The sequence below is a fragment of the Trichosurus vulpecula genome, chromosome 9 (genome assembly GCF_011100635.1).
Source record: "Trichosurus vulpecula isolate mTriVul1 chromosome 9, mTriVul1.pri, whole genome shotgun sequence".
Classification (NCBI taxonomy): domain Eukaryota; kingdom Metazoa; phylum Chordata; class Mammalia; order Diprotodontia; family Phalangeridae; genus Trichosurus; species Trichosurus vulpecula.
This window is the reverse complement of record NC_050581.1, coordinates 8,344,350-8,359,630: the sequence shown is the minus strand read 5'-3', so window position 1 is coordinate 8,359,630 and position 15,281 is coordinate 8,344,350. Positions and strand designations below refer to the sequence as shown.

Sequence of the window (15,281 nt, the reverse complement as noted above, 5' to 3'; positions counted from 1 at the left end):
TGTTACATGTTTTCACTTCACTGTCACAAAGGAAAGGAACACACGTGCAGCTTTCTTTAAAGTTCAGCTTTATTGAGAAATATTGTTCCAATGTTTTTTCAAAATAATACAGAAGTAAACAGTTTAAAGTTGTGTGTCTTCAACAGACTGTGCTAACTGCCCCGGAGCTCTGGGGGCGGCTGGCCAGATAAATGTTGAAGCAGTAATGCAGGTCTGTGAGCCACTGCTCCTGAGTTCCTCCACTCTTCACTGTCTGCATGGGAAAAAAGAATCAGTACCCTCTGCTCCAAGTCTTGTGTGGCATCTGCCACGTGTTTTTGTTTAATAATATTTATGTCCGTTTCCCCCCAATATGGCCTCCCTGCTAAAGAAGAATCACAACAGACCTAGCCAACGTTTCTAACTCGACTGTAAGCTCCACAAGGACAAGAGCTATTCCTCAGGATCACTAGAACAGTGGTTTGCATATTAGCTATTCATTACATTAAATGAATCACAAAGTTTAACAATGAAGAAATAATATTATATAACACAACTAAATCGGACTTCTGGGTTTAGTTAACATTTATAGTGGATTTTCAGTAGAGAACAATCACCTTATATAAATGATCCCCCCCCCCACACTTCTTAGCATATTCTAAGAGGAATGTAAACAATTTATGGAGACGCTTCATGTAGTTTCTTCAGCCTTGAAAACCCTAACCATACTTAGCTCCAATGACAATTTTTCTCTAGCACCTTGTACCCAAATGAATGCAGATATGCTGCCCGGCCTATTAAAAGACTTTTCTCCACTGGTTCAGCCCCCTTAGCTCTAGCCTATGACTTAAGTAGGAATGTAGGTATCCTTCTGAAGGACTTCTAGTGTAGCAAGATTTGACAGTCAACAGAGACAACAGTAAATACCTTGTCTTGAGCTAATGAGCATTGGAGGTAAGACTTGCAACCCTGTCTTCCTGGCTCTGAGAGCAGTTCTCTATTCACTATACTATGCCGCTTCCTGGAGGTATTTCAAACAGCAAGTATGATTAATCTTGGCAATACCTGGCTTAGGGTGGTCATAGTGGTGTCACTGTTTATATTATTTGCTTACTAACAGAGACAAAAGCCCATTTGATTTTTCCAGTATGAACGCATACTATAATCCTGACATGGGTGGGGGGAAGATTCATAAACGGTAACATCTTTCATTAAAGGTAGAGAGATAATATTCAAAAGCCCTTAGTTGGAAAGTAGCCAGTGAAAGTCCTATTATTTAAAAAAAGAGATAGCAAGCATACCTCCTTCCCTTCTATTCTGAGAAGAGGGAATATAAGCACTGAAAACTGCCTACGTCTGATTTGCGTTATGTGTTGGAGATCTTGCTGAATGAAATGTCGGCCCATCCCCCCCCCTTTTAAAAAATTCTTTGTGATAAAGGATGATTCTCTGGGAGAGGAAAAGAGTCCTATTTGGGCAAAAGAACAGTTATATAAAAGTTAAAGGAATCAATAAAAAAGATTAATACAAGCCACTGAAGGTTGTAGGTGTTAATCGGGGACAGCCAATTTCCCCAGCAGAAGAAATACCATCCCCATCCATACAGCTGAGACACTACTTCATACACACTGTACTTGGGGTGGCCTGTGACAGATACATTTACTAAACCTTCACCTCAAAGGGATTAAAAAGGGTAAGGACCTTTACGTACAAATTTATTTATATAAAGGAGCTAGTAAGTGGCAAAGAACCAAAAAAGAAGGGGAGGCATCCAGGAATTGGGGAACAGCTCAACAATTTATAGTGTAGGGAAATACTACCATACCATGAGAAATCACAAAGAAGATAGTTCCTGTGAGACTAGGCAGCACTTGCATATAAGCTGACTCGGGGAACAATTTATATAACAGTATTATTAAAAAACCAACTGTGAAAGACTTAAGAACTCTAATCAATGAAGTGAATCCAGGAGACCACTGACAAAGCCACCTCCTGAGAGAAAGGTGACAGACTCAAGATTCAGGAGATTTGCTGTGCGTGACTATCTGCATGTTTGTTACAGGGCTTCTATTTTTTTTTTAATGGAGTTGGGAAAGAGAAAAAATAAAAAGCTCATTAATTAAAAAAGAAAGAAAATGGCCTGCTGCACTCTGTGTACTCTTCCTTCGGCAAAAGCAAGAACAATACCAAGGTAAAGATACCCAAACTACTTGGAGAAACAGATGACAGTGAAAAGGGAAAATATTCTCATCTTGTTTTGCCTACCTCATCAAGTAAAATGAAATCTAGATGAGTTCAAGTTTTCATTTCAAACAAATTATCTCTGACAGTAATACTCCTAGCAGCCCCAGACTTTATATAGGAGGATGGTGAACTGGGTTAAGGTTAGTATCCTGACGTGCTAACAAATAGAAGGTGTGTCCCAAGTGAAGAGGGAATGGTCTCTGAGAAGTAGTGATAGAAAAATACTGACAAGCAGGAGGGGAAAAAAAAAAATATCAATGACCTAAGGGGAGAATTAAAATTTAGGAATGGAAAGGTCTTCTTGAGGAGAAAGAGAAATCCTACAGCAGACTCTAGGATCTTTCTAGGACAAGAGTTCTTAATCGGGGGGAGCTTTTAAAAATAGTAATAATACTATATATTTTTATTTAATGCATTTTAAAGATATGACAGAAGGCCACAGGCTTTGGGGATGACACAACAGAAGTGTAAAAACCTATGTTCTACTGATACATGCAATGTGTCAAATGCCAGAGTTCAGTTCAAAAAGGAAAGGGTTTCTGAAAGGCTAAATAAGACTAAAGATTGTGTGTAGGTGATGCCTGCAAGAGAAATCTAGTCCTGCAATTCAGGTTCCTTCAGTGAAAAGAGCAACAAGATTTGGAGTGGGCTTCATGGCTTGTGAAGCATGTTTATAAACATTATTTCCTCGGAGGTAAGTACCACAGGTATTCTCCATTTTGCAGAGAAGTCAACTGAGAAACTAAGGGTCAAAGAGTTAAGTGGCTTGTCCAGTTACAAAGCTAAGGAGTAGAGGCACTGAACCAAGGTCTTTCTGACCATGAATTCCATGTTTTTGTACTCTACTGACAAAGAGAATTTTTAAAAGAGGGCATTTTGGGGGCAGCTAGGTGGCACAGAGAGTAGAGCCCCGGCCCTGGAGTCAGGAAGACCTGAGTTCAAATCCGACCTCAGACACTTGACACATTTACTAGCTGTGTGACCTTGGGCAAGTCACTTAACCCCAATTGCCCTGCCCACCCCCCAAAAGAGGGCATTTTCTCTACCCTTCCTCCATCCTCTCATATAATCCTCAGCACAGTGAGGGCATGAAGCACACACTCTTCCTACAAGACAACAGACACTGCAGGGTGGGTAAAATGTCTTCTAAGACTCTGACTACTGAAAAAGAACCTAATGGAACAGCCATGATAATTTTTCCATCTTTGGAACAAAAGAAACATGACTTCCACTTAAAATTAATACACTCCAGCACAGTTACAGGAAGGAATAAAAAATTCTTTCAACACCAATAATTCACAAAGCAGCTGTTACTGTAAGGCAACACGGTAAAGGGCACGTGGGGCTTGTCTCCAATAACACACATCTCTTTTTTATATCCACATCTCCCACCCAGCCCTTTCTATGTTACCAGACCATCAGCTCTTGCCAGGACGACTGAAATGGCTCACTTAGTTGTCTCTCCTCACAGCTTCCAAAGTGATTTTCCTAACTCTCCTTTCGGATAAAATGGTATTTCATCTCATCCTTTTAAAATGCCTATTACTGCGTAAGTTTTATCACGTACATAACTTTTAGTACACAGCACATGGATAGAATTTATAAACAAGTATATAGACACGTATTGGGGGGGAAGGCCACTGAAGTAGAGGGCTGCTTCTTCCAGCTCTAGATCTAGGATCCTATGATCTCAGATACCACTGTCCACAAAATCAAATGTAGCAGAACTTGCTTGAGCAACAACACAGGGTGGTTTCTGGCCAAGGTCTTATTCAGCTCTATAGCCTTAACGTTTGGGCCTCTGGTATGAAATAATTCTGAATGCTGCTTGAACCAGGAAAAACAATTAAAAGCACTTACTCTGAGGGACAAAGGTACCAACTTCTGCACTAGTTAGCACAAAGGTACGATCTAGCCCCAACCTTGGCCACAGTGAAATGGTTATCTAATCGGGGCCTGCTCAGACTATATTATTTAATGCTAAAATCCAAGAAATAATCTGTGAAAGAACTTCTCACCATAATATCCTTGACAATCTGCTGTACCAGAAGTGCATTTGTCATCATATGCACCCTCAGTGGTGCATGCTGCAGCAGCAAGCGAATCAGCTGAGCCACAACTGGCAACTCTTCTTGACATGTTTTATTGATCTGCAGATTCTGGAGCATCAGTCTTAGTACTCGGGGCAGAACAGCCAATACTGAAATACAGGGTCCCCATAATTTATCCCTAAAGATAAAAAGTACAGACATGGAAAAGAAGCTATAAAGAATTCAGCAGTGAAAAGGTTCATTTCTTCTTCTTTCCCCCAAACAAAAATATTCAGTTAACAGGATATGTTTGAATAGCTGAAAGTAGCAAATAAGAGCTAATGAGGAAGAAATTAATCTCAATAGAAAATTAATGCTGTGATTACAGAGGCCCCAGACTTTTAGAAGACCTGGTAAGGGACAATTTATTGGGCCCAAAAAATAGATACTATTAGTGGTGTTAAATCTCTATCAGTTAAATAGTCAGGCCAAAAGACTGAGAAGAAACTGATCCAAAGAACCAAAAACAAAACAAAAAACAAGTGATGCTTGATCATCACTAGATATTAATCAATAGTAGATTATACCCTTAAGATGAAAGAAAATGTCCTGATTTCCCCCAAAAGGGAAAAAAGCAGAATCTAGAAATCAGAAAATGAAATAGACTCTGGATTCCTGGCAAAATTCTAGAACACAGGGTATTCTGAGGCTTCAGAAAGGAATAAGGTGACCCCTAGGAGCTAACACTGACTCACAAAAAGAAGTAATGACCAGGGGAATGACACAAATACCATTTACTTTGATTCTACTATTGAACAAAAGTATTTCAGGATAATCTTATAATCAGGATGAAGGATGTAACAGATCAGACTTATCTGGCACTTAAAAATTTTACGTAATATTTTACTTAACACAATTCTGTAATGTAGGCTGTACAAGCGCTATCCTTATTTCACAGATAAGGAAACTGAGTTTCAGAGACATTTAGCAACTTAAGCCCTCAGCAGCAAGGCTAATAAAACATTTCAAACTGGATGCCCCAGAGACATCCTAAACTCAATGTGTACAGAACTAAACTGATCTTTCTCTTGACTCCCTTATTCAATCAACTCTGGTGGCTTCTAGGAGATTGCCTGTAGGATGAAACATAAATTCTTCTGCTTTGCTTTTACAGCTGTGTAAAACCTGGCCTCACCCTACCTTTCCAGCCTCACTGGACAGTCTTCTTTCTCCTAGTCTCTGCAATCTCGTTAAACAAGTTCTTGGTTCCTCCCATACAACATTATCTCCCATCTCCTTGTCTTCGCATAGGCTACCCTACATACCAAGAATGCATTACCTTCTTACCTCTACAACAGTCTGTCTCTTCCTTTAAGACACAGCTCAAGTACAATCTTCTGCATGAAGTTTTTCTAATTCCCAACTATGACCTCCCTCTCAAATTACTTTATATTTAATTATGTTGTATGTGTAATTAATTTTCTATTTTTGCATGTGTGTATTTTATATGTATTTGTCTGCTCTATTAGAATGTAAGCTCCTTGTTAGCAGGGGTTCTTTTCATTCTTTGTGCTTGTATTCCCAATACACAGCACAGTCCAGGCATGTAGTAGGTGCTTAATAAATAGATCATTTAATAAACATTTATTGGGCACCTACTACATGCTAGAGATACAAAAGAAAGCAAAACAGTCCTTGCCCTCAAAAAACTTCCAGTTTAATGAAGGAAACAACATGCAAACAAAACAAGCTATATACAGGATAAACACGAAATAATTAACAGAGGGAAGGCACTGCAAGAAGGGTTGGGTAAGCCTGCCTGTAAAAGATGAGAGTTTAGTTAGGACTTAAAGGATGCCAGGAAAGCCAGAGGTTCCAGGTATGGCAGACAGAGAAAATGAGCCAAGAGATGGAGTATATTATTCGAGGAACAGCCAGAACATCAGTGTCAGTGAACAGAAGAGTATGTGGTAGAGAGTAAAGTGTGAGAAGACTAGAGAGGAAGAAGGGAGTTAAACTATGAAGGGCTCTGACTGCCAAACAGAGCATTTTGTATTTGATCCTGGAGGTGACAGGAAGCCACCGGAATTTACTGAGTAGGATGGTGATGGGATCAGAACTGTGCTTTAGGAAAATTACTTTAGTGCCTAAATAAAGGTCTGACTGGAGTGGGGAGAGACTTGAGGCAGTCAGACCCAGCAGCAGGTCAATGCGATAATAGTCTAGGCGAGAGGGGATAAGGGCCTGCACCAGAGTGGTGGCAGTGTCAAAGAAGAGAAGGGAAAGTATTGGAGAGATGAAAAAAGTGAAATCAACAGGCCTGAGCAAAAGCTTGGATATGAGAGGGGAGGGTTTGGGGGAGATCACGAGTTCAGTCTGGGACATACTGATTTTAAGATGTTTACTGGACAACTAGCTGGAGATGTCTGAAAGGCAGCTGGAGATGTGAGAGTGGCGGTCAGGAGAGAGACTGAGACAAGATCTGAGAACTATCACCAGAGAGACAGTAATTAAATCCATGGGAGCTAATGAGATCACTAAGAAGAGAAATGGGCCCAGGACAGAATCCTGGGTTTCACCTACAGTTTAGAGAGGGTGTGATCTGGATGAAGATCCAGTAAAAGAGACAGAAACTTGACTTTAGCCTTGAGAGCCCAAGAAATGATAGAACAAAAGCTTGATATAACTCAAAATTCAGTTAGAATTCAAAATAGCACATTAAACTATGCATCTAAACACAGACCAACTAATTTAAAAAAATCCTTTCTTTAAAACAATAAATACTAAATCCCAAGAATTCTCACCATCTCAATAAAGCCAGAAACAAAATCCAAAGGATCACAATAAAGGCTCACCTTCCTATAAATCTAGGATGCTGCATTTTTTTTTTCTTGTGAGACTTCTAACATGTATAGTAAGAAAATTCACTGAAGAAACTTTCTCTTTTTGGAAAGGTAAGAGTGCAATGCAGAGTAGAGGTGAAAGTGAAAGGAAGAGAAGTTGTGGAAAATGAAAATCATTACCTCTTTCTCATATGCTCTGCATCCGCTTTTTCTAAAGTGAGGAGGAAGTGAAGAAGACTGTAACAGCAAGACGCTAGAAACTTATATATTGTCTCAGTAAGTACACAAGCTTGATCCAGGAGCTTACTCACAACACACAAAATAGATCCAGCAGTGCTATCAGGGATTACAGACAATCCAGCCTAGGTATAAAAGACATAGGTTAATTATAGATTTACAAAAGATGCTATCCACTTCCTTACAAAGCCTCCCCACTCCCACTCCCAAACAGGCTCAGTCCAAAGTCATCCTTAAAGCACTTCTACTTTAAATTAATTTAATACACAGGTCCCTACACCCTTGCCTCAAAGTTCCTATTTTCCTTTGAGAATTTATTCCTATACTAAATCACCTTAGAAAGCAATCTTAAGAAAAGACATGCCTCTGAATTAATACTTCCTTTCCACAAGTGTCCTTTTTCCTAGAATTTCCTTATTATAACTTAAAGATCTATGCCATTCAGAAATACCTTTAACACTTTTTTCAAGCTTCCCAAATAACAATGACTTTGGTGTGACCAGGCATACACCTGTGGGTTCTAAATGACACAGAGGACAATTAACTCTATCAAGTGCTCTCCTTGAATAACTCAATTGCACCTAAGAACAGAACTCAGCTACTAGAGTCACTGAATTTTGATGTGAATATTTAAGTCTGTCTTCTTTCTCACCTCGTATGAACTACTCTCTAGAAAGGTAATGATGTGAGTACATCTTTACAGTCAGTACAGCATTACGTTATTTAACAATTCATTATTCCACTGCACCAAATGGTACCCTTTTGTTCTTAGGGAGGTACCTTATTTCTTCCCCCAAGGAAATTTTTTCAGATAAATCTAAGTAATGAAGCCCACTTACAAGAACTTCAATGTACATTCACAGTAAAGATACATACAACTGTTCAACTTATCAAAGTTCTTTATGCCAGTGGTGTCCAAAAAAAAAGGATGCCTGAAGCTGTATATTGACTTAGGAAACCAAAATTATATTCATTAATAGTGCAATGAACTTTTTTTAACATTTCCCAATTTTATTTTAACCCGATTCTGTCCCTCATGAGTTCTGCTAAGTTTAACACCTCTGCTTTATGCTATCACCACAAAACTGCTACTCCTATGGTCCCCCCACAGCACTTTACTACCAACCCCTCCAACACCCCCCAAGCCATAGATTAATTCAAAGTTCCTAACTTCTTAAATTGGAACCATGACTATCTCTGAACAGAAATTCTGTTACACATATGAGTTAGTTATTCTAGTACTGTATTTTAGGAATGATATAGGCTAAACCAGGCTTTTGTGGGCTAGCCTGGGAGAGTAACCAACCATTATATACCATTTCAGGGAAAGTGCATTCCAAGATTCAAAATGATTTATAAGCTGGGCAACTGTCTGTTTGTACATGGCTTGGAGTCTGGTTACTTGAATACCACCACTGTAACCATTCAACAGCAAAGATCCTAGAAAAGTTAACACCTCTTAAAAAAAAATTATGAAAGCTCTATTTAGGAATTCTTTCTTTAACCAAATCTCTTGACTTTCAGGTTGTGCTACAACTTCCTTCACACCTATTCCTGTGTATAAAGGTGGAAAAACTTTTCAGCCAGTCATAGTCAGCAAGCAAGTGCTACTACCCACAAGGCCTATTGAGCTAAGCTTTGGAGATACAAAGAAAGGCAACCAGACCTTAAGGAGCTAGCATTCTAAAGGAAGAGACAACATATAAATACATCCAAAACATAAACAGAGTAAATAGAAGATAATCTCAGGGGAAGGCATGAGGGATCTCCTGCTGAAAATCAGATTTGATCTGGAAGGAAGCTGGAGAAATTGGAGAAGAGGTGAAGTGGGAGAGCAGTCAAGGAATGGGAGATAGCCACTGCAAAGGAACAGAGCAGGAGTGGGGAACCTGTGGCCTCCTAGGTCCTCAGGTGCAGCCTTTTGACTGAGTCCAAGTTTTATAGAACAAATCTTTTTATTAAGGGGATTTGGTCTGTGAAATTTGGATTCAGTCAAAGGTCCGCACTTGAGGACCTAGAGGACCACAAGTGGCCTCGAAGTCACAGGTTCCCCACCCCTGGAACAGAGTATGAAGATTTAGGGTCAAAAAACAGAAAGAAGGAAGAGTTAAGGTGCGTGGGCCTGGGTGACTAGAGAGATCGCAGTGCTATGGTAGGGAAAGTGAGATGAAGGGTTTGGGGAGAAAGAAGCGAGTGAAATTGAATATTAACTAACCAATTCACTGGACATATACCAGGGAGCAAAAAAGAGAGGGAAAGACAGCTTAATGGAGCTGTGAAAGTCAAGGAAGCCCGAGAGGTCGAGGCCCTAAGAAATTCCCACCCACGGCTATAACAGGTTTTCATGAAACGATGCTCACTACTGCCACCTTTACTCAACTTTTAACTTCTTCCATTTCTTTAGCCACTGGCTCCTTTAGCATCACTTCTTCAGCTTGTGCAAGTCTAGTAGTACTAGTCCTACATAAAGGAAATTTTAGAGGGATAAAGGGGATGTTTGCTATGAGATGACCCTAAGGTTATGACCCATCAGAGAATTAGATGACCTCTGAGGTCAATTTAGAATTATATAATCATATACTCTGACTTCCAGAACCTTAGAAATCTTATGGTCCAACCCACTCCTTTTACAGAGAAGCAAACTGAGGCACAAGAGTGTTAACTGTCCTGCCTAAGGTCAGACAACCAACAAGGAGCAGAGCTGAGCTTCCTACAAGTCAAATCTTCTGACTTCTAGTCTAATGATCTTTTCATATCACATGGTGAAAGGGGGTCCCTTAGAGAAGATCCCCAAGGAAGAACCAAGGTACAATATATTAACTCTCCCATTTTCTAAAGAAGTTTAATGTCCCTTGGCTGTCATGACACTACCTACAACACTTTAAAAAAAAATTCCATCTGAATACAATAGGTAGTAAAAAGTATACTTACCATGTGCTTACTGATAGCACTTTGCAGGACATCCAAACACTGACTTCGAGCAGGAATAATGGATAAGTTGTGACACACTGCCTGTCAGAATAAAGGAAAACCAGTAATTAATCAATGTTTTCACAATGTAAACTTAAATTCAACAGACAAGATTTCTTTGTATTGATACAATCAAAAAAACCAGACCTTTCCCCAAAGTCTGACAACAGCTTATAATCGTGTTTTTGTACCAGAGACATAGTGGAAACAGCTTTTCCTAGAAGCCTGAACAGCAGGAAAAGTCTATGCCCACACGGAGTAAACAGAAGATAACCTCAGGGGAAGGTATGAGGGATCTCCCACTGAAGATCAGATTTGAGTTGTCTTGAAGGAAGCCAGAGAAATTGAGGAAGTGGTGCAGTGGGAGAGCAGTCAAGGAATGGGAGATAGCCAGTGCAAAGGGACAGAGCAGGAGTGAGGAACCTGTGGTCCTACAAATTAAAAAAACTGATCCAATTTCCTCACACACTTCAAATGACTTGCCTCTATCCCTCTCCTGAGCTCCGGAGGGATCTCAATACAAAGCCTATCAACTGCTCCTTCTTCCTCCAATGCTAGGCTAGGAACTGGGGGAATCTCCAGGAACCCTACTAGCCAAGAACTGCTGCTATGATGCAAGAATTCATGGTCACAGAATGGAAAAGAAAAGGGTATTGGGTGAAAGCCTTAGCCTCAGCTACAAAAAGCCTATGAGTTCTGGGATTTGAGTATAGTTGCTGTAACAGAGCAATTTTTCCCAGTCTAAACTTTTTTTTTCCTTTCAAAGTCATCTCATTTTAGGAGTACAGCCAATATCCAGACTAATGTAGTATTGTATATACATATTAATGCCAAAAGTACAGCAATTCAAAAGAACTGAATATTTTCAATGACCATACCAAAAAAAATGCTGTGTAAATGCAAGCTAAAAGAACTCAAAATTTACCTCATATCCATGAAGGTAATAAAAAACAAACAGTGTTGGAGTGTTGATGGAAGAGAGGCCCAATAAAATATTGTTGATGGAGCTATGAATTGGTTCAACAGTTCTGAAAAACAAACTGGAATGACACAAGAAAAGTAACTAAATTGTCACTTTTTTGGGATGGGGGTATCAGTGGCCATCTTTCAGAAACAACTGCAAAAAAACCTGGGATGGTTTGTCTGAACTGATGCAGATGCAGATTACACGTGAACCAGGAGCTTCTACTATAAATTAGAGATCTTATGATACAAGTACAAAAGAGATACTTATAACCAAGAATAACTTGTCCTACAAAGTTGAATAAGAACCTGAAGGAGAAAAAAATAGATCTTCAATGGAATTGAGGACTTTCAAGCATTTCTAATGAAAAGACCACTGCTAAGTAGGAACTATGAAGTATTAAGACACAAGAACCAGAGAAACCCACGAAGGTAAATTTATTTGAGCCGTAAGACAATGAAGTGCTAACATTCTAATAAGGGAAAAAGAAACAAGGATCTCCTTAAAATTTTGAAAAAATTAGTAGAGTTACATAATTAAGGGACCATGAAAGTAAACTGGTTCAGTTGAGTGTTTGAAGAGAGGGAAAAAGAACGGAGATTAAAAGGAATACAGTAATCCAGAAAGAAGAGAGAAGTTGGTATAACTTGCTATTTCACGTTAACTGGGGTGAACAGAAGAGTACACATACATGGGAGAAGACGTGAGGGGAATGGGCATATAACTTATCTGAAAGAGACATGGGAGTGTTAAACACACACAAGCAGTCTTGTGTATCAAACTCAACATAGAAACAAGGCGGGAGGGGAAGGGGAGGAGGTAAGAGGAGGATATCACCAAGGAAGGGTCACAAACTACACAAATTTCCTAATCCTGAAAGGTGGATTAAAGGGGAGGGAAGGAAAAGAACTATAAGGCTGGGGTGTCAAACTCAAATAGAAAAGGATTTTCCTGCAGGCCACATACTGGCTTAGAAAACCTCAAATTAATAGTATGTTATATTGTATATTTACTTTGTTAAAAGTTTCTCATCTACATATGGTTGGTCCTGCACACTTCTCCCCAACTAGTTTGACATTTTTTTTTTGAAGGGGAGAAGGCAGGGCAGTTGGGGTTAAGCGACTTGCCCAAGGTCACAGAGCTAGTAAGTGTATCAGTGTCTGAAGCTGGATCTAAACTCAGGTCCTCCTGACTCCAGAGCCGGCGCTCTACTCACTGCACCACCTAGCTGCCCCTGGTCTGACACTTCTAACTAACTCTAAGGGAATGCCTTAGATTTCCTCTTCAACAACTGCAGAATATATATACAGGCAAACCGTAGTATATTAATGTAATAAAACATTATTATACTGTAAGAAACAAAATAGACAATTTCAGAGAATCCTGGAGAGTATGAACTGCAGAATAAATGAGATGCAGAATAAAGTGAGCTAAATGAGGGTAACAATAATTTATACAAGCAGCATTATTAAGAAATTTAACTTTGAAGCACTTAAAAAGACTGATGAGTGTAATGACCAACCATGTCTCCAGAGGATCTATGATGAGACATGTTACTCAAAGAGAGAAGTAATGGACACAATGTACAGAATGAAACATACATTTTTGGACAGTCATCCACCCAAAATGGGGGATTAGTTTTGCTTGATTATGCTTATTCGTTACCAGGGTTTTAGTCCTTCTTTCTTTCAATTTATGAAAGGGATGGTGGGAGAACGGGTTTGCAAGAGCAATGCAAAAAACAACAAAAAAAAAAAAAACCACCTCAACCACTGGATGTTTTTTTCAAATGCAGAAGGGAACATAAGGAAATTCAGAAGGAAGCACAAATGAGTAGGGCAGTTTTGAAATTAACTGACACAATGTATGTACCTTTTTTTTTTTAAAACAAGAGATATGAAATAGAGAATGAAGGCTTCAAAAAGAATTGTGACTTAGCCCTATCAAAAAAAAAATTTCTTTTTGTGTTTTGCTGGATATATGAAAATGCTCTTTTTTAGCATTTAAGATCTGCCTTACACATACACAAAATTACACACATACACATGAAATACAGGAACAAAATTAAAAAATTGGAGACATAAAAATTCAAACAAACTTTAGTTTCAATTTATAACTGAATTCAACTCAATTTATAATGTAATTCCTTGAGGGCAAAGATCATGTTTGAGTTTGTTCTTTTAGTTTTCTTTCTATCTCTAAAGCTTAGTATATTTCCTGGCACGCTGCAATCTTTTTAATAAATGCTCATTGATAATAATCATCCCATTGGCAAAGATGATAAAAAATCAAAATGACAAATGCTGAAAAGACTGAAAACAGGAACAGTGGTAGACTTGGTAGAGCTGTGAATTCCTCAAGTCACAAAGGAAAACAATTTGGAACCATATCCAAAAAGTCTTTAAACAGTAATACCATTACTAGGACTATACTGTAAAGATATAAAAGAAAAATGAAAAGGACACTATCTTAAAAAAAAAAAGTATTCAAAGCAGTTATTTTGTGGCCATCTCCAAGCCAAGGGTACCCTTCTGACCCGCAGCTACATTCTGTGTCATCATTATGAAAGTTCCTGTTCTGCTTCCTTAATATACCACTATAAAACATAAAGAAAAGGACAGCTTCAGAATATGAATTGATACAGATAAAATAAGCTGAACTTACGTGATAATTTATCAGTTACAACAAAAACTGTAAAGAAAAACAACTTCAAAAGACTTAGGAGCGCTGATCAACGAAATAACAAAACAGCGATAAACAGTCCGCCTACAAGACCTAAGTGAGAGAGAGGTGTCTGACTAAATATGTATCATTAAAACATTTTTTTTGGAGGGGAGAAGGCAGGGCAATTGGGGTTAAGTCACTTGCCCAGGGTCACACAGCTAGTGAGTGTGTCAAGTGTCTGAGGATGGATTTGAACTCAGGTCCTTCTGACTCCAGGGCCATGCTCTACTCACTGTGCCACCTAGCTGCCCCCATTAAAACATTTTTAAAAGAAGTGAAAAGGAATGAGGAAATGGGAGTCAGTGAGTGTAGATGACCCTAAGAGTCTGTGAGAGACTCCTATTTCAGGAATGAAGTAGTCTGAGATTTTTACTTTGATTCCGAGATGTAAGATAATAGCTTGAATTAATGGAAGCCTAAATCAAAGGGATTTTAAAGATGATAAAGTCCTTGGTAAGTCTACAGGCAGCATGAAAAGAGCCAGTGAATAGAGAGAGGGATTGATGGGGGGTGGGGGAGTGGCGGGCAGCAGGCTAAGTGAAGGCTGATAGAGGCAATGTCCCAGAAGAGCCAGAAAGGAATGGGATAAAGGTCAAGGAGAGGGATTGTCATTTGCCACAAGAAGGGCCCTAGTGGACATGAGAATGGTGGATAAATTAAGAGGATAGCAGTGAACTCTCACCTCTCTCTCACTACTAATGCCTAATCACTATGTTCTGTCAATTCTTGAACTCTCTTGAAAAGTCTCTTGAAATTCTTCCCTTCTATTCCTCAAAGCAGCACCAGAAGTTCAAGCCCTTTATTCATTTAATCCTTAGAAGCACACCAAATGCATAATGGGGGACTTCAATTATTTAAATATATATATATATATTCTGGAGTTCTCTCTCAGTCCAAAAGAGAGCAGCTAGTAATTCAATAAGAGGAAATTCCATTCTACATCCTATTCTCAACAAGGAAAAACTCTTCGGTGGGATGAAATTTTGGAGATATTGAGGAAAAGTGAGTTTAAAAATTTATAATACACAAGAGAATAAAAGACCAAAGTCTAGCGTGCATCCTAGAGCAAATTTCAAAGGGTTCTGAAGACGGAAGAGTTCACTGAGCTAAAATTCTGTAGGGGAAGAAAGCCCAGAAGAGAGAGAAGCTCAAGAATGAAACTCACAAGACAGAGAATCAATTCTAGTGAGAAAGACCAACAGGGCCCCACAGGGAATTCAGTGACACTGACCTCCTTGCTGTTCCTCAAATGAGACACCCCATCTCCTGACCCTCAGCATTCTCAGTGGC

At 39.1% G+C, this 15,281-nt stretch overlaps 1 protein-coding gene across 1 annotated transcript in view; it reads right to left on the bottom strand.

Annotated features, from left to right (window-relative positions):
- Positions 1–51: 51 nt before the first annotated feature.
- TEX10 (testis expressed 10) overlaps positions 52–15,281 on the bottom strand; it is a 69,453-nt gene continuing 54,223 nt past the window's right edge. The window contains exons 12-15 of the mRNA XM_036737637.1: positions 10,265–10,345; positions 7,277–7,458; positions 4,242–4,452; positions 52–253 (exon numbers count right to left, since the gene is read on the bottom strand). Of these exons, the coding sequence (XP_036593532.1) occupies positions 140–253; positions 4,242–4,452; positions 7,277–7,458; positions 10,265–10,345 (588 nt within the window). The 3' untranslated portion in view covers positions 52–139. The remainder of the gene's footprint in view (positions 254–4,241; positions 4,453–7,276; positions 7,459–10,264; positions 10,346–15,281) is intronic.